The sequence below is a fragment of the Triturus cristatus genome, chromosome 3_2 (assembly GCF_964204655.1).
Source record: "Triturus cristatus chromosome 3_2, aTriCri1.1, whole genome shotgun sequence".
NCBI lineage: Eukaryota > Metazoa > Chordata > Amphibia > Caudata > Salamandridae > Triturus > Triturus cristatus.
Genome location: NC_140584.1, coordinates 10,952,506 through 10,972,415, shown reverse-complemented (window position 1 = coordinate 10,972,415; position 19,910 = coordinate 10,952,506). Strand labels below are relative to the sequence as shown.

The following is a 19,910-nucleotide window of genomic DNA, read 5'->3' as shown; positions in this document are numbered from 1 at the left end:
TTCATGTATAGAGTCCTAGAAGCAGGGTTGTAGCCAGGAATATAGAGTTTAGGTGTCAATACCCCCAGTAATGACAAAAACATAACAGAAGTAAAGAACAGACTCATGGGTAAAGTTGTTCATGGTCATTGGAATCAGGAGAAATGCGTTTAAGGGTGTTTGAATTTCAGGAACATACAATGATTTTTTTAATTAAGGTTTTATTCTCTCCTGGTGATAGTTATGAAAATGTTTTACTATGTAAAGCATATTCGTTAAATATTGTTATATTTCATATCGGTACCCTAATATAGGTCCAGTACACTTTCCCTACATCAGCTCCCGTTATTTCATATGAACGATTCTTATAAGGACATAACTCCAAATAAGGACAGAATGCTTTATAGGGACATCACGCCTTATAAGGGCTGCAGCCTTTTATGGACTAAACCTTTCACCTAGTTCCATGCCGAGGGTGGGTTTTTCCCAATCAATATTGCTAAGACGTCATCCTTAGCGCATATGGATAATTGATGAATGCACTCTCCAGGAGGCATACTTCACCTCTCCCATAGACGCACAAGGTTTAATACCCAACGTCATCCTCATACTGAACAATGGGTAACACACGTACATAGACTGTATAAATACAGCACCTCTTGCTATCAGAAAGCAGGAGAGACCCGAGACTTCACGACCGACACACTGACCAGAGACGCTGCAGCTCTGGCATTCCATCGCTGGAGCTGACAGTGGTCTGACGATCTGTTGCGGGGTGTCCAGCTCAAGTCTAGGACGAAGTCCCACACTCCCACTATTCAGGTATGGGGGTTTGACTAAAGCCTCGTGGAATTCTTGATGCTTAGGCTATATAGCACCTACTCACATGTTAGGTACACTTAGGTACATCTAGTCAGGCATCTTAGGAGTACACACTTCATTTTATAAATGCATTTTCGTATTCATGTATATGTTCATGACTATTGAAAAATGGTAGAACAATACTATTTATTTTTATTCACTGTACTGCTGGTTCTATATCTCTGCTACTGTGTTACGGTTCTAACAGCACACATATTCTACATGAGAAGAACTACTGTCAATATATTCTTATTATAAACACGTTCAACTGTTTCTTCTCTGTATCTCTCTGAGAGCAAAAACAAGCAAGCACGAGGTGACTAGGTGAAAAGTAATATATTGTTTCCACTAGTCTGAGGTTATTGTGTTCTAAGGTTGCCAAAAACTAATCTCTCTGATAGCAGGAGATTCTGGTGCCACTGCGAGCTAGCTAGTGCAAACCATAGGCTAATATATGTGGCGGGGGTGTACAGAGTCAGTTTGCCACCGGACCCACAGTATATGTTATCCGTAAACGTCGTAGGTCCTGCATGACAGGGTACTATTGGGACTACACTACAATATCAATGTAACATAGCTCATGGATCACCCCAACATCTGTCCTATTCCGCAAATCACAAGTTAGAGTCCTAGTATGGCCTGCACAGCATTCCATCCTAATTCCTCCATTCTTCTGCAATTAGTAGACTGAGTCCCATTAAGAGCTGTTATTTACAACAGAACAGTTAAAAACCTCAGGAAAAGAAAGTATATAAAGTAAACTATTATTAATTCTTGAGTACTAGCCATATATGATAGGCTTGTATATTGACATGTATAGGAAACTTCCATACTATGGATATATTTGATGCCTGCATACAACTGAAACTTCCATACTGTGCAAATATCTGAGGCTGTAATATTATCTATACAGCTGGGCCATATTTCACTGTACGTTTCTTTTTTTTTTTTAAATAACAAACATTACTTTTCACTATACAGTGAGAGCAAACTGTGCTGAAGGACATTTAATTCCATACATATTAGATTGTTAACATTTGAAGCTGAAGAAGACTAACACATTCTACCACAGTGAAGGACTGGGTTATTCTTAAGACCCAGCGGTGCCAGGGAACAACACCTGAAACCTTCGTGGGTTACCTGTTCTGGCGTACCAAACACAGAGACACGGGACACTTCCAGCGACGTCAGAGATCGTTTATTTACTGCAGGGATACAGAGGTCACAAGAAGTACACAACGTGTAGGTTCTCGGAGACTGCTTCAAATTTGTAGAAGTGGGTCACTCCTTTTATACAAGTTTTTGCCATAGCACAGTATGATGAACAAAGGTTACAACTCAGTTCCCACAATAAACTTCAAAAAGGGTCGCGTTCATGTTTCAGGAGGCCGGAACATGATTACAACAGTCCTGCCGGTTCCCAACTGTAAAAACATATCCCCTCCGCAATAAACACATTCCATCCTAACCATAAACGCATTAAAAGGAAGGACGAAAAACAGATGCAAGGAAAGGACAAGGATGCACAACAGGTTAGAAAAGAGTGTTGGGGGCAATAAAGGAAACTCGATAGAGGAGAGGGGTCAAAGACCTCGTGTCTAATGTATGCGTGGCTGAAACAATAGACCGGAGCGGCAAGATGGGCCTTGAGCGGGGCCATCTGCCTTAGTCGTGTCATTTCCCTCATCATAAAAGTCACCTCAAAGGAACACGTGTCCTTCGTGTAAGCTTGAGAGTTCCAGGGTCACGAAGCGGACAAGAAGCCCGTTCGCTGGCTACCTGAGGGCAAGAAACAAAATGGATGCTGTATCTAAAATGGAACCCGAGGGTTCGGATGAACAAACCCAAAAATGAGACGAACCATACGTGGCTGCATAGCGAAACTTCGTACACCCACTATACTCGTCATTTGCGGTTCGCAGATACCAAACTCAGCCATATTCGTCACCACTCAAAAAGTGCCGTCCCGTCTCACACGGAACCTCAACAGGCATGTACTGCAAATATCTTGCCAATGACCACAGCGTTATTGGCCTCATTCTGCCTCCACCCCCTTCTTGCCTTTCTTTGAATCAATCCTCTAGTCCTCCTTTCACTTTCATTCTTTTTTACTGCATCCACGCTCTAGTGCCTCATGTCCTTCCATCAGGTACTCCTTCCTCACAGTAGGTGAATTCCTCCCACCTCCCTTCCTTTGCTCCTTTCACTTTTCTTTACAACTTCCCTTCCTTTCCCTTCCCTTCTCTTCTCTCTATTACTTACATTATACCACCTCTTTCTTCCTTGAGCATCCTCTCTCCCTTCCTGTCTCTTCTACTATCACTTCCACCCTCCCTCCTTACCTCTAACCCACCATAACCTCCTACCTTCTTTTATTCTCTTTTCCAAGTCTCTTCCACCCTTCTTCCCTATTTCCTTTCTTCAAACCCACCTTTCCTGCCGTATAACTTGATGTTTACTGTGATAAACACCACACAATTCCACACCACACAATTTACTAGCACACAATTCAAAACCACCCAGCATAATTACCCCGCATAAAACCAATCTATACCACATAACAACAATCCACATAAAAACATTCCACACCACATAATTCCATTAAGCATAATTTTACTCAAAGCCACACATTTCCACGCCACACTCACCACGTTTCCTTTCCACACCACATACTTCAACAAGAAACCACATAATCGAAATCAACAACACAATTACATAACACACCACATACATACAATCCACACCACATATTTCCATATCACACCTCAAAATTCAATATCACACCATAAAATTCAACAAGACGCAACATAATTAAACTCCACTACATAACACTCCACACCAGAAAATACCATACCACATAATTACTCTCCATAACACACAGTGCATAATTCCAATACACTAAATTCTACATAATTACTATCCAAATAATTCCACTGCACGCCTCATACATCCACTCCACACATAAGTAAAAAATATTTACATTTACAATGCCAATAGCTCTAATTCTTTTTCTAAATGATCACACCACTGCAAACGAAACAAATTGTCATTTACTATGCCAATAGCTATAACTTTGACAAATACGAGACCGAAGGCATTGCAAATGCTTGTTTCCTTGGTGAACAGAAATGCATTGAAGTGGTGTAAAAATTCAAAATGTTGTCTTATTAAGGAATGCAAGCACTACAACAAAGCCCTGATTCTGAGTTGCTTGGAGTTTTCCTAGTTGCATGGAATTTATCACTCCTGGTAATTACCGGGTGCGATAAAGTCCTCACACTTAGTTAGATTTTAGTAGGTCAAGCCTGCCAATATGTAAAATGGTAAAAGATCATGGTATTTAGAGCCAGTCGCAGCCGGTGCAGGTAAGCTCTATGGGGTTGTGGAGCAAGGCGGAGCGGGGGAGGGAGTCGGCAAAGACAGAATTGGGTTTATTTATTTAATTTTACCTCTTCCATCGTGTGTCGACTTCCAAACACCGTGCTGACATGAGCTGGCTGCTGCTGTTTAGAGTGACATTCCGGTTGTGTTGCGCTTAGCCCCAAATTCCAAGTTATTCACCAAAAATTTGAGATAGGTGTGATTAATCACATTTGATAAATTCTAAACCACTAGGTGACAGGTTTTATCCCGTGTGATAAATCTGACCTTCCCTCTGAGCCACTCATAATCAGGACCATAATGTTACAAATAGCACATAATAAGCAAGAGTGGTTATAAATGAGGATACCCAGGGCAGGACTGAAGTACAAGTAAATATTAATAACAAATCTAATTACTAAAAATAGTGTACTGTTGTTTTTCAGAGCTGCAGTTTCTGAGGAAGTACCGGCCAGATATCATCAATGCAATATCTGCGGTGCAGCCTGTCGTTGACCATCTGAAACAAGAAAACATGATCAGCAAAGATGAGCACCAGACCATCCTGGCGAAAGACACCGTCTTAGAACAGAGCAGAGTAATGTTGGATTTTGTACAGAAGAAAGGGGAACCCACAGCGGAAAGGTTTTGTGAGTTGCTAATTGCAGCTGAGCCAGACCTTTTAAAACATTTTCAGGAGAACTAATTGGATCCTTAGGGAATCAAAAGACCTAATCACTCTTGCTTCGTGCATTTTACCACATTGTCCACTCTCCTTCGGGTAACAAGCGTAGAGAGTTGTGTGGGTGTGTGCTAAGAACTGTTTCACTGATCTGTAAGAGTATGTACAGCAAGTACTTTCCTTTTATTCTAAAACAGCATGTTTTAAGAACATTTGTCTTTCTAAGTTGTTCCTCCAGGATAGTATTGTTTTTCTCTCAGCCCTTTCGAAGCTGCTTGACAGGAGCATTTCTGGTCACTGATCGGTAAGGTAAACCAATAGAGAATGATATATCTACTGCATCTTGTGAAATATGCAGAATATGCCAAAACTACTTGGAAGACATTTTTCAGGACACAAAAAACGTTAAGGTACAGTTGTAGTAAACCGTTACAGTAAAAGCCAAATCCAGAATCAATTTTGAAATATTAATGTTATGATTGGATAATGTAAGATCCCCATTCTTGATTTTCATATATGATAATCAGTTAGGAAAACCTCACAAAGTGTTCTAGAAAATGAATGCTGAAGACCATCTTCATGTGAAAACAGCAAGTCAAACAAGTGGAACTCAACTACTATAGGGATTTTAAAAAGGGTTGCAAATAAAAAACTACTTAAGCTGGACAGAAACCGGATATCAGTTCCATTAAAAGACACAGTAGTTATACTGTACGGAGAGTTTGACAATCCCCTTCACAGATGATAATAGTTAGAACCCTCCTTAGATAGCTAGAACAGCGATTCTTATGTTCAGGGTGAATGGACTGTGGAACAAAATATCTGCTGTTAATAAAGGATTAGATTGAATGGTTTGTGAATTGCATACCTACAAAAAAGATCAATTTACAACAATAAGGGTGTGGCTGAGAATTTTGAAGAAGTACGAAAAAAATAGATACCGAAAGTCAGAGGGCAGGGTCAAGCTAGTCAAACTCTTGGAGAGTAAACAAAGGGAGACTCACATACTTATGTTTAACTGTTTAAAGGTGAACTCAAAATCCATATAAGACAAAATTATGTCTGTTTTGAAAGACAATTAAATAATTCATAAAACAAATATTTCCTCTAAAATTTGATTTCGGGCTTTTGTCAGCAGTATGTGAAAAACCTTGTAAATTTAGTTAACAATGCCCAACATAAAAAAAGATTCTAGAGCAATCACTATCATGTATTATGCAATGCCATCTGCTTAAAAAAAAAGTATGCCTTTAAAAAAATAAAAAACTCAGTAAATCAGTAACTTCTCCATTTATTTGGTACTGTAGCACTTGCCATGACTGTTTTATTGTCTGCTCACTGGGCCACATTTCTGCTCTTCATGTATAGGTCTGCTCCCATTCTCTGTCTCAGTGCTCAGGCCCCTCTCAACTCTTCCCAAATTGTTTAACTCTTCTCACAGCCATGGTAGTATGGCAGATCTTTCCCCAATGTAATTACTCATCCAAAGGCCTCCATATCTCTCCTGGCTTCCTAATCTATCTCAATCCTTTCAAAACTACCTGCTTTTCTATCTGAGCACATATGCATGTACCCCATATAACCAGATACCTTGTTATCTTTTAGTTTCCTTGGCCACACCATCTTTGTTTTTAGGAGAACCCCTTAGACCCATGTACTGTAAGGTCTGTTGATTTCCTTGGGATGTATTATCTCCGATCCTGTGTTGACTTCATAAACCCATATATATGCTGTCTTTTGACTTCCATGGACCACACCATCTCCATTCCTTGGTAGACTCCATAGAGTCTTCCACTGTTGTGTCTGCTTTCCTTGGGCTGCACCATCTCTGCTCATTGGTGGACACCATAATCCTTTAATTGGTCACCTCCACTCCTGGTTGGATGCGAAGGACTCTATATACTTGGTTGTGGGAAGCAGCATTTCCCAATAGGGTGTATGGGTTGCAGACTCAGTGCTCCACGTTGGGAGGAGGCAGCTCTCAGTGGGTTGCATGCCAGTTTATCTTGCTTAACCTAATAGAAAAATTTTGCTTCTTGGGTGGTTCACATATTCTCTTGCATGGTTTCATTTCAGCCAAGCTTAGGTGAATCCAAAATACTTCTCCCAATTGTGAGCATCCGGGGTTCTAGTCTTTTGCCACCTTGGAGAAATAAACTAATTAACTCTGGTATTTGTAACATGCGCACTAATCACCCCTAAGAGTCTCAAGGTGCTGGGTGCCATCAGGGAGATTAAGTGAGTTATTGTCAGAGTCACATGATGCTGAGCTTTGCTGCAGCGGAGGATCAAACAGTGATCCCTGCACTCCAGAGTCAGTTGCTCTAGCTGCTGTGCCACACCTCTTCCGGAAGAGATAACCTACAACTTAGCTTGGGCTGGGTGGCTTTTACAATTCTCAGGGCTGCAACTCGCATTACGTTTCTTCATGCAACAACCTGGCTACTCTTAGAAGACTGGAATTCCAGACTCTATTCTTGAAACTACTTTTGAAGCTACAAAACCACACCATTCTACCAAGCCCAATAATGAGAATAGCTCTTATCCATATACCAGGAAATGGGGTGCTTGTTAGATTAAGTACTATAAATATATGCAAGCTGAACTAGCTATCTCACATCTCTCCACTTCACCCAGTAGGCAGTCAAACGATCTCTACTACATGATTGGAGAACACCTCCAATCCTCACACACAACCTCAAACATACTACTCATCGACTTCATTACAAAACAATATTCCTACACCCATGCATAACAAACGAAGTACCTATATACTTGTCCTACTAGAAAGTACTTTGAGGTTTTGTGAGTAGTTTGAAAGCACCATACAGATGCGACAATAGGTTCTAATATTGTGATTAGGACAACAATTGGAGTTCATACCTAAAAAGTCACTTAAGTTAATGATCTGGCTTTCTTCCTTATAATGAAACCTATTTCTCTATTTCCACAACTTCGCAAGAAAATACATGTCTTTAAGGAGGTTTTTTGTTTGATTTAACTATGACTAAGTTGAAGATGGACGAATGTGATTTTTCCAGGTGGGTAAACTTCTTTCAAAAGAGAGGAACTGGGAAAACAGGACTTCTTGGTTGGAAGATTCTATAAAGTGAATTCAAATTGTATTTTTATTCTTGTCGAATAATAATCAGTGTTGGGAGGAACCCTGAGGTGGCCCTCTACGAGGAAGGTAGGGCCACAACACCCAGTCCTTTCCCTCTCCCCTCTTGCCAAAATCCTGTCTATTTCAAATCCTACTGGCATTTGGTTAAAGGCCTACATATTTCCTTGCTCGCTACATGGAGAAACTCAAATACAAATCCATCAGCACTGTTAACAAAAAGGGAAAAGGTCAAATTTGGAATGTTAAACAGATCCTATAATGACATCTACTTTAGCTAAAAAAAAAAAATTGTTACTGAAATACCATGCATATTGCATCCCAAAGTGGAAATAGAGCTGTCTCAATCAGGAGACAGATGCTAGTTCTTCTCCTATTTTTGTGTCAATGACAAGTTCCAACTCCCTGTAGAATTCTAATAGCTTACAACAGTCTCAGAGGAAATTCACAAGTCCCGGAGCCATTCTATCAGATAATCCTTGTTCCAACACAGAAAAGCCACCTACTATTTCAGTTGTACCTTAGCCTATATTATTCTCCTCATAATCAGCAAACTGGCCCAATATGAGGATATACAGACATCCTATATCTTTTGACCCTGTGTCAGTCTTGATGTTAAACCTTATCAAACTAATTCCAGAGGTTAGCATCCTTTCTCACATCCAAATGAATAGTTTGTTTCTTATGGTTTTATTGCACGCTATACCTTATGTTCAGTTACTGCCTTCATGAGATACTAAATTATACCAGCAGTTACAATCTAATAACAACTTTGACTATACAATATTAATAGGAGCTATATTTTCTTCATCCATATTCTAGGAAATGCTTTTAGCAAAAGCTAATCAATTAAGATCGAAGGGAATCAATGTGATCCCACAAGTTCTTCAGTTGTAACTATTGAGCACAACATATTGATTCTGTCAAGTCCTGGAGCCTTCATCAAGAGCAACATTAGCAGATGCCAAATATCTTTCTGTGACAGCTTCAAACAACAGTTGTATGACATACCATAACAATAACAACTATGTGCAGGGTTTAATATTTAAAATAGTATTAATGGGAAACTTTGCTCCCACACGTCTCCTGCTGTGTAATGCTTAGCAATTTCATTAATGCAAGAAACTCCATAAGATTCAGTTAGTTTCTCTGTTTCATCAATTTTTCTATACTATTAAATAAGGTTAAAAGATGTTTGTTATAGTGCAAGTTTGCTGCCTTCTGGCTCCCAGATGATTTACTTAGGTTACTGATAACTCTTCACACAAATGCTTGGCGTAATACACTGAATAGAAAGATTTAAATAATTGATCACAGCACAAAAGTAACTGGTGGTACAAGATATAAGTTTGGAATAATTAGTACCTATTCTGAGGTTCGGAGGAACCATTATAAGATAGCCTTTTCAAATCATTATAGCTTCAAGAAACTACACAAATTGGCTAAAAATTAAATGAGTGATGGAAAATTAGGACTTTGCTTTGAATAAATTCAGTATGAAATTAGAGGATCTCCTTACAGAGACACGTATAACATAGGTAAAAATTGTTAGTGGGACATTGTTGTGAAATCAAGTTGGCCTTTCATTATATCAGAGAGACTACATTGTACAGACAACCCCTACCTTACATGATTATGCTTGTCACACACCTCAAGTGAAGAATATTTCTGAATTTCATGTTAGGAAGGTTGATTTTACAGCGCTATACTGGAAGATGGAAGGAAATTAGTATCAAAAATATGCTTCATATGCTTATTAAGGGTTGAAGGTTTGAAGCACATTTTGTTCCTCTGTCTTACACCTTAAACCTGTCAAATTAGATTTTGGAGAGAAATGTTTAAGGAATAAAGTATATGATTTTAAGCACTCGTTTCAATGTTTACCCTCTCCCCATACAATCACAGATAGTTACTTTAAGAAATTGGATTAATATTTGGGCGAGTTGCTACTCACCTCAAGGAATAATCACAACCCTTTTCATACTGATCCCTCAAAGTCCCTAAATTAACCTGAGCTTAACCCCCTTGAAGGTTTTAGCTCTGAAGTGTGTGTGTGTGCCGGGAGTGTAGTATAGTAACCCTAGTGTCCTTCTACATCTAACACTAAAGTCCAGTTTGGGCAGTCACTGTACTCTCCAAAAAACCCAGAGACAGACATCTGGTAGAACAAAGCACAGTTTTCCATTACCCAGGCAGTGGATACACAATTAATGTTTTAGCATCCTGTTTCGTATACTATTAAATGTTCCCCCAGTGTTATATGTAAACCCAGCACACCTGTCATGCAGGATTTAACATTCAAGCAGAATTTGACACTGTAGTGTCAAAAAGGATGATCACAGCTCCACCCTGCATATTTTGTCAAGATCATAGGGGTCATCTCTGCCCATCCAGGTCAGCCTATTCTCTGCTTCTAGGTAGCAACATTTCCACACTTATACTTATGCTAATTACTGTCTGGCTGAAGTGGGAGAATAAAGCCATATATAGCCATCAGGAACACCAGGCAGCGGAAAGATAGCATCCCCAAAGTTACTTTCCCTTAAGATTTAATAAAAATCAGAATTTACAATCAAAGTCTATTTTTTCTAACCATTACGAATAGTTGTGTAATTATTTTTATAGCTTGTCGCATTCTCGAGATACTGTATTAGAATTTCAAATCTGTACTCTAGCTTTCTACATAGGACAGCTAGACCTGCCACAGCTAGCATCTTAAAATTTATTTTTTACATGTACTACTTTGAAATACCATGCATACTACCTTGTGGGCAAAATGGCCTAAATAGGTCCAGACGCATGTACACTGCGTTGCCAAGTATGCGGAGACCGCGAGGACGACAGAGCCGGTGTCTGGTATCCCATAGCTCAGTTCCCGGCTCAGTGAGACATTAGCATCGACTGTCAGTACCCGCCGGGTACTAAAACCTTTGGCAGCAGAAGCGACTTAGTTTAGCCGGTAGCAGGTCTTCAAGCAATGTTTTGCTGTATTGGCAGCAAAGAACGGCAGATTCTACCTACCTCCCACTGCTGCATTTTCAATGCTCGCTCAGTACACTCGTTTGCCCACCTGTTGGTTTCTTCACCTTGGCGAGTTCTGGAGTTGCAATGTTTTTGCAGGCTGGATCAGAGGTAGAGGCTTACAGGTGGCCCAGTGTGGAGTGCGGCACAAAGCACCCCCCTTGAGGAAGAAGGTGCAGAGTGGTAGGTCAGGTATCATCTTGCACCATGCTAGTCAGAGCTTTAAGCTGCTGGCTCCTCTAGTGGCACGGAGGAGGCTGATATTTGGCTGGAACTGCCTGTGGCAAACACTTGGGTGCAACCCCAGGATAGGCAATTAGAACGCACAGCTCTCTTTTGTTGCAGGCCCCATTAAGGAAAAAGAAAACCAAAACTTTTTGAAAGTTTTCTAAGAAAATTAATACCAATGCAGTGTGTAAAATAACGTGTGCACAAAATAGGGCCTTCCTAACAGCAAAAAGTTTGAAGAGCATCGCTTCTTTTAATTAAACACATTCTGGTACAGTTCAAAGTGACCAAAATTCACCAGGTATGCAAATCCCTAGTCGATCCAAGGACTTCAGAAACGACTTCAACATCAATGAAATAGCTACGCACTCACTCCCCTTGGAAATCATCAGCTAAATAAGTGGCGAGGCATTGGATGTCACCTTTAATGACCTTGCATGAGGGGACAGAATTGTCCAAGAAGAAGAAATGCTCTTGGTGTTACCAGAGGGCCAGCTGTACTTACAGCAAGCAATAGTAAAACCACGGTATCCTTTGTCATCTGTGGTTAAGATTACAAGCAACAAGCCAAATGAGGTTCAAGAACTAATTCTGTAGTCCTTTGATGGCATGGATCGCACAATAATTAAGGGTCCGTGAAATTTGCCTTTTCAGGTTGAAAAACCCACTCTCCATGCCTCCTGTCAGCAGGGGTGATCTCCTACCATGGGTTGAGCAGACAAGTCCCATCCCAGAGGGGAGGCAGAGAGCAATTCAAAAGCAAAGAATACTCTCTCCCTGAATTTACAAGTGGTCACCAGCTGAGAAGACACACAAAATACTCTTAGGAATGTTGAAATAAACCATATGGAAAAAATTGCGTCTTAGGCGGCAAACGATCTGCTAGCTGTTTCTGAAGCAGTCGACCACAGTATTAACCAAGCCAGTCAGACTCTGTTGTGGTGGCAACTGCTAAAGAAAGCTATGCTTGATTATGAGCAGGCAGCCATCATGCACATAGATAAATTAGATGTCCACATTTTGGTGCTACAAATGCTGTCACCCATACAATGGACACAGTATCTAACCTCAACAATTTGAACGATCTAATAACAAAGGCACTACTAGCAGCCAAGTCAACATAAATACGTATTTTTTTATTTATTAGAAAAACATTCTTTGTAAATGTAATATATTTGTATTTTTCTAATTTTACATTATTTTTGAGGCAAGCATGCAAAAATGGTAGTTAATCAAAACGTTACGATCCCATTTTGCAGATCACGAGATTACAAGTCAAAGTAATAGAAAAATGCAATTAAATCCCACTTAAACTTGCGAGATCGTGCCGGTCTTGGTGTATGCCAATGTTTGCTTAGCATAATATCTTGTCATGGAATTGGAGGCCGGCTAGTTAGACGGAAAAACCCACCTGTGTGTGTGTCAAACTGGGGATTAAAACTGGGAAGGTTCGGTCGGGCGGCTTTGATTTGTCTGCTGTGTCCTGCAGAGGCAAAAGAATATGTCATCATTAATTTCCGTATGCATGGAGGGGACAGGGTCTCCGCAGGGTGCGCATACGTCATTGGGAATGTTGTTCGGCCAGGGTATGGTGTGCTGCTTTAGTGTTCCGTGCTGGGGTGATGTCATCCAATCATGACTCTTGGGGCGGCTGGGGATCACTGTCGTCTGCTTCAAGGGAGGGCCTAGGTTGCGTGGCATGGCTAGAACCCCCAGGGGTACTTGGGGGCGTCACTGGATGGTGTGTGTTGATCCTATGTTGGTGGAACTGGTGTATTAGCATGGTCCATTCCATGGAGATGTCGTTAACCTAAATACGTTGTTATTGTCTACACTTAATGAACAAACTGGTCTCCCTCCAAGAAATAATGACATCTTTAATCTTTATTACAGCAATTAAAAACTACAGTAAGGGACTCACCTACCCTTGCAAATCAACAAACAAACCAAGGCTAGGATTTGTATGTACAACTAAATCCTATTCAACAGGTGAGGCTGACCGAGTGTAAGGAAGTTAAAGCAAGCAAGTGGAGATCTCTAAGCCACAATAGTGAACTGACTACTGTACTCTCAAACAAAACAAAAAACATCTTAAATTTAATAAAAAAACAAAAACCCTCTCAGACCCAGTCCAAAGAATCTACTCTATTTTCAATACTAATTGGCCCCTTCAGGAGCCCAATCAGACATTTCAACATGGAGAAGGAGGCAGCAGTACTGATGGCAACAAAAAGGTAATCTCTGCATCCAACAAAGAGAAGGATCTAGAAATCATTGAGAAAATCACAAGCACATCAAACCTAAGTGCTCCACCCTTGCAGAATGAGGCCATCAACATTATGGGGCACAAACAGAAGAGTTAGCCTTTAACAATCTCAGACTCTATGCAAATTGAGATTCTAGGAGAGGACTCCAATGAGTCAAACAATGAGAAGCAGATCTTGCAGGACCTAAGTTCCCTCAACAGTCTATGCCGCAACACTCCTTGGGATGCCAATAAGGCAACCATTGAGACAAAGGCTTCAGAGTACGTCTATATTGAACATGTAAGCCACCCAACTCTGCACTTTAATTTCTAATCAGAGTGAAGTATAAAACTTGTTGAAGTACCATTGAACACAATTGAAGGATTAGTTGGTCCAGTTCCAGCTACAGAGCACTTGGATTCACATGTAGAGGTTATATAAACACGAACCCCATTTAAGCAACATTTGAATTGAATATGCAGCATGACAATGAAGTTCTGCCTCCTCCTATTTTATACCCAGAATATGCGTGAGGAGGCAAGGTTGATATTTTATAGAGTTCATTTGTTACTACTGCTCTCAACTCTGCCAGGTCTGGAAAAGATCTTCACAATGAACATGTATTCAGTGGCATTCACTCCAGGCCAAAATCAAGAAGTGAACGAATGGACAAGGATTGTCTTTAGGAGCAGAGAAATTAAGGAAAAAACATGGTCATATGGAGGTACCTTGGAAGGGTGGGCTTCTCAAGTATTACCCTGCAGCAATGAGATACCGAAAGCTTTTGCTCAAATGGGTCAAAGAGAATCAGGGAAATATCGGCCAACGGAAGGGCAGTCAGAGAAAAGATCTGTTCTTCAAAACGCCAGGTGGAGCAGGGCTCATAGGTAATCCCTTTCAAGGGTTATCGGTATCAAGAATCATTATTAACTAATCCTTGCAAGTTCGTTTAGATGGGGGAATAGTGACTACATAGGGATCCTCCAAACCAATAGGAACTAGTGTACCTAAATAAAGGCCCTTGGGATCCCCCCGATTGCTGACCCCCAAGCTAGATTCAGGTCTCACAGCGTGTTCTTGGAATCTTAGAGGACTAAACAACGTGCTCCGTAAACCTGAAGTAATGTGGTCCCTATATAAAAATAACATAGTTTGCCTACAGCAGACTTGACAGATAATGGGTAGTGGCTGGCAAGACTTTTACGGATATTCTCTCCAACTCAACCAACACTAAATGAAGGGCACCCTTTGGGTGGAGTGGCTATACATGTAGGCAAACACTTGGAGGCCAATATAACCACCCCCTACATAGGTGTGAGTGAGCTTGTCCTAGGTGAGCCACCCCCAACGTATCCCTAAGTAGCAGTTATCCTGGCTAATGCATATGTCACCCCAGTATTGGCAGAAAAGAAAGCACAACTTAAAAATATAGTTGACATAATGAACAATCAGTGGTGAGGCTTCTAGAAGCTATTTGGATTTTGGCAGGTGATTTCCACTCCAACCTACAGGATGGGTTAGTTCACCAATCCGACAAGGCTGGCATAGCAGCAGCAACTTTGATGAAGGATCTCTGCCTTTGCTGTATCAATGGAAGAATTCCTGCCGACCAACCATTCTTGTTCACCCGAATTTCCAGTAACCAGAAGTCAACCCTGGACTTTATTTGGGTTTCATATCAGCACTTTTGGACAATAAAATCTTTCTCAGTTCTTCCTACGGGGATTAGGGATCATGCAATCCTTATGTGTCAGTTCACACATGGAGGTTACTTCAAAGAACCTCTGAGTTTAATGGGATCTGAGGAGGTAGTGACTCCAGTAAGACAACTGGCTTGAGATGGTACCAATAAACTTGCGAGATCTACCCTCCTTCAAATTAGGAAGCAGCATAGGAGAAAACTTTGGGAGCAGAAACAAAGTTGCAGGAGAAATAATGGCTGAAACTGTTGAGGCAGCAAGATCACCAAATCTTTGTGTATTTTAGGTCCTTGTCCATTGACTATTGAGGCCAAATAAACCTCCACCACTCAGTAACATCTTAGTTGCATCATGGTCCAGATACATTGCTTCCCTGTATGGGGCAGATGAGGCAGTAGCTTCAGTGGAGCATAGAGCCAATGAAACAGAGGGCAGTCGTACCACTAAGCGCAATGCATTAATTCTAAAGTATGAAACAGTTCTAACAGAAATCAAGTCAATGTGTGCTGCAGGAACTCTGGGCCTGAATGCCTGCCAGCGATTATTTTTAAAACAGCTAGTCATTAGTGAGCAGACGTTCTGTTCCCATTATTTAAGAATTGTCTGCTTTTCAGTACCATTCCAAAAAGTTGGAGAGGTTCCATACTGATATCCAACCTTAAGAAGGGCTCTAGAGACCAACCAGAAAACCACAGGCTAATTGCCATGCTCTACTTGGATGTGCCCAGGCAGGCTTCCAAAACAAATGTGGTATTGAGGACAATATGACAATATGATTATAGTGTCATCGCTTTTGGAAGGCCTAAATAGGGGTGATGTGTTTATATTTGAAAAGGAGGTTTTGCTCTTCAAAATGATATATGTTGACAGATTGAATTGCAGTTTTTACACTCAACAATCAATTTCAAACAGCGTAGCAGCGTGGAGCCCTGTGTGCGGACCCTCAGCCTCTTGCTCCAGGGGCCGGAAGCTCCCGCCCACCATCCGCACCTGGAGACTTTTTTAAACCACCTCACCCTCGGCAGAGCGGGGGACAATCAATTTCAAACTGCGTAGCAGCGTGGAGCCCTGTGTGCGGACCCTCAGCCTCCCAGCACCAAACCTTCATCTTTGCAGCCTGGTCTAGCTCGTGTCTCCCTCCCGCCGCCGCGCTTGTCATCCTGGCGGACGCAGTCTGGAGGGAGACTACAACTCCCAGGCACACTTGCTCCAGAGGCTGGAAGCTCCCGCCCACCACCCGCACCTGGAGGCTTTTTTAAACCACCTCACCCTCGGCAGAGCGGGGGACAATCAATTTCAAACAGCGTAGCAGCGTGGAGCCCTGTGTGCGGACCCTCAACCTTCCAGCACCAAACCTTCATCTTTGCAGCCTGGTCTTGCTCGTGTCTCCCTCCCGCCGCCGCGCTTGTCATCCTCGCGGCCGCGGTCTGGAGGGAGACTACAACTCCCAGGCACACTTGCTCCAGAGGCCGGAAGCTCCCGCCCACCACCCGCACCTGGAGGCTTTTTAAACCACCTCATCCCTCGCGTCGCGGGACGCGCGTGGGCGGCGCCGGGCTAAGCCCGGACAAAGGGCGGGCCATCTGTGGCCATCAGGGGCCAGAGGAGGCCGGGCCGAGCCACCTCCCTAACACGAGGTCACTGACGATTACAAACCAGCTAAGAAGCCAAGGTACTGTGTCCCGTCCAAAGGATTTTCCCGTCCCTTCTTGGGGGCCCGTGATTTTGCTATTCATCCATCCATGAGCATGTGTCCTGCAACCGTTTTGTGTGTTGCCTTTTAGTTTGTGTCCATCCCTCTCGGTATTGGGCTCTTATTATGGGTAAAAGGAAAGCTGCTGAGGGAGGTCTCATGGGCAGTAGTAAAAAGGGAAAAAAATCTAAGAAAAATACTCATGCTGCCATGAACTGTGTTCTCACCAGAATTGAGGAGATTGTTAATGACTGTGAGGATTCTTTGGCTGGTGGACAGGCGGATGGTCAGACAGTTAAAACCGCCCCGATTCTTAATAATACAATTCCATCTATGTTCCACAGCCAGCGTCAGTCTAAACAACAAAGTATAATTCCCGCCCATAATTCCCGCTCCTATCATAACAATCCCTGACCCCCAAGTTATCCCTGTACAGACTACGGGCACTATGAGTGTCATAGAAGTAGATCCAGTTATTCCTGATCCTGCCCCTCAATGTATTTTGTGTTCTAATAGATTCGCCCCCCTCGATCCTGACCTATCTTACCCCACTACTTTTGCAGCAAAGCCTACTGTGGATTCTGTGTCTTCTACCAGGTCCAATGTTGATACCTTGGCGGCGCTTCAAGATAGAATTAAGAGATTAGAGGAGTTGGTGGCGGATCTTAATAAGAGGGTGGAGAGCCTTGTAGTAAGCCAAGTTTCTTCCCCGATTCTCCCCGCTCTGCTACCATCTTCCGGGGTTGCCCCTCCCAGGAAGAAGTTTGCTCTGCCCAAGCAAATTCCCCCGAAAATAAATGTTGATTCTGCACATGGGGGGGCTTACAATGAGGATAATAATATCAGAACAAATGGCCTTACTAAGTCATATGCAGACATGACAAGATGCTCTGAGCCAGTAAACGCACCAAATGTAAACTTTCTCACTATGCGCCCCTCTAGTTCTTTTTTACCTCTTAGACGGGTTAATAATAATCTATCACTCCATACGCCAGCCTATTCGCCTATTCCCCATCCTGTGCAGGCTAAGTCCTCTGTTTTCATGACCCACGTACCGAAACTGCCATCACGGTGCGTTACTGAAAACAGTGACTCGTTACACAATAAAGCTATACATTGGCTTAGACATGTCAGAGGGTGCAGATCGATTATTAGAGAGGACATCACAAGGGTAAGCAGGTTATCTCGGGCAGACGCTTCTAATGATTGTGTAGAGATTGTCTTTGGGGACCCTACATTAGCAGAAAACGTAATATTGCTCGAGTACAGGTCATCCCCTCCCGCTCATTCCTCAATTCAGATTCGCAGGTCTCCCGTTTGGACCCATCCGAGGGAGGGCGAGGACTCTGGTCTAAGACAGGTGGACTGACTATCCAATTTACACACAAGATTCCCCCCACACTCACCTGCACTGTATTCTAACGAGGGGCCAGTCCTGAATACCATTCTTGCTTCCCACTTGTCTCCTAATAGTTTGGGTGAAACTCTTGATACTATGGTAGCTGGCGAGGGGTCTCTAGATAGCATGGTGGAGGACGTGGGGATTTCCTCAATGCCCATCCCCTCGGGAGTCATTAAGTTTTTATCATGGAATGTCGCGGGGTTAAAGAGGAACCTTATAGATCCTGTCTGGAGCGACTTCATTGATCAGTTCGATGTCATCCTCTTTCAGGAAACTTGGAGCCTGGTCCCCCTGCATAGATCAGGGTTCATTACCCTCTATGTCCCCGCAATCAGGTCCACACAAGGACGACCCTTGGGGTGCCTTTTAATTTGGGTCAATATCAGCTTGAACTGGGCATTGAGGAGTCATGTAACTACATCTTCCGATCTCTTGCATATATCTATCAATGGGGTCGACCAACAACCCCCCCTCGAAATATTTAACATCTATGCTAGAGGGACTCCTGGTGCACAAGCAAGCTCCACTGTATCAGCTCTTGAGTCTGAACTCACAGCAATTATCACCAAGGCGGATGTCATCGTTGCCGGGGATTTCAACTGTACTTTTGAGCCCCTGAGCAGCGATGATATCCTGGGTATTGGAGATGTTGACTCTAAGCAGGGCATACCCCAACTCTCTCTCCCGCCAATAAAGAAATGGTCCAAGAGAGCCCTGCAACTTAACGCTTTAACTCTGGAGTTTAAAATGAGGGCTACAAATGGTCGAACCCGCTCAGATGTCCTGGGAGCCCCTACTTTCACGAGAACTGGTGCACCCTCGCGCATCGATTACATCTTGTTGGGCACCGAGTTCTGGCCGGATCTTATTGATATGGAAGTGGTCGATCTGTGCGAGAGCGACCACAGCCCGCTGTCCATGCAACTCAGGCGCGAGTCGGTCACCACTTCCATTGAGCCCTCAAACAAACAGATGCCTGGGGCAAGAGAGGTTGTCCCGACAAACTGTAATAGGCGCCTTAAGTGGCCAAGGGTAGTCAAGCGAGAGATGGATCTGAGTAAAATTAAAAGGCTAGTAGAAGAAGGCACTGTAGCTTTGGAAATGCCCACGGGCGGTCCGTCACAGGCTCTCTCTCCCAATGACTTCTTAGAAGTTTACCAACAGACTGTGGCAAGGGTGGGGAACTTTTTTGAGTTGCATGAAAAGGGGGATCAAAAGCGCCCCCCCCCCCAAAGCCAGCAAACCCTTGGTTCTCACAGGACTGTAGGGAAAAGAGACAGATCCTTTCTCGAGCTATAAAATCTAAGGAACAGTCATCCATAGTCAATGCCCGGAAAACTTATTATAAAGCCATAAGGAAGGCGAAGCATTTGTGGGACGAAACCCACTGGCAGGATTTAAAGGCCTCAGCCCTATTGAAAGACTCAACTCCTTTCTGGAGTCTTATCAACAACAGCGCCAGGGGAGGGGCCGATCCAATCCCGAATCACATTACGGGGAGCCAATGGCATCTACACTTCTCTGATCTTTATTCACTTAGGGAAAGAGTGGCTCTAGAGGAGCAGACCCCGGTATTAGAGTATTTGGTACCCTCGGAGATAGAGGCCCAGTTTGGGC

At 42.7% G+C, this 19,910-nt stretch overlaps 1 protein-coding gene across 2 annotated transcripts in view; it reads left to right on the top strand.

Annotated features, from left to right (window-relative positions):
* LOC146856679 (receptor-interacting serine/threonine-protein kinase 3-like) overlaps nucleotides 1–9,867 on the top strand; it is a 1,419,725-nt gene extending 1,409,858 nt beyond the window's left edge. For both annotated transcript variants that reach the window (XM_085647179.1, XM_085647180.1), the window contains exon 10: nucleotides 4,647–9,867. In XM_085647179.1, coding sequence (XP_085503305.1) covers nucleotides 4,647–4,906 — 260 coding nt within the window. In that variant the 3' untranslated portion in view covers nucleotides 4,907–9,867. The remainder of the gene's footprint in view (nucleotides 1–4,646) is intronic.
* The last annotated feature ends 10,043 nt before the right edge of the window (nucleotides 9,868–19,910 follow it).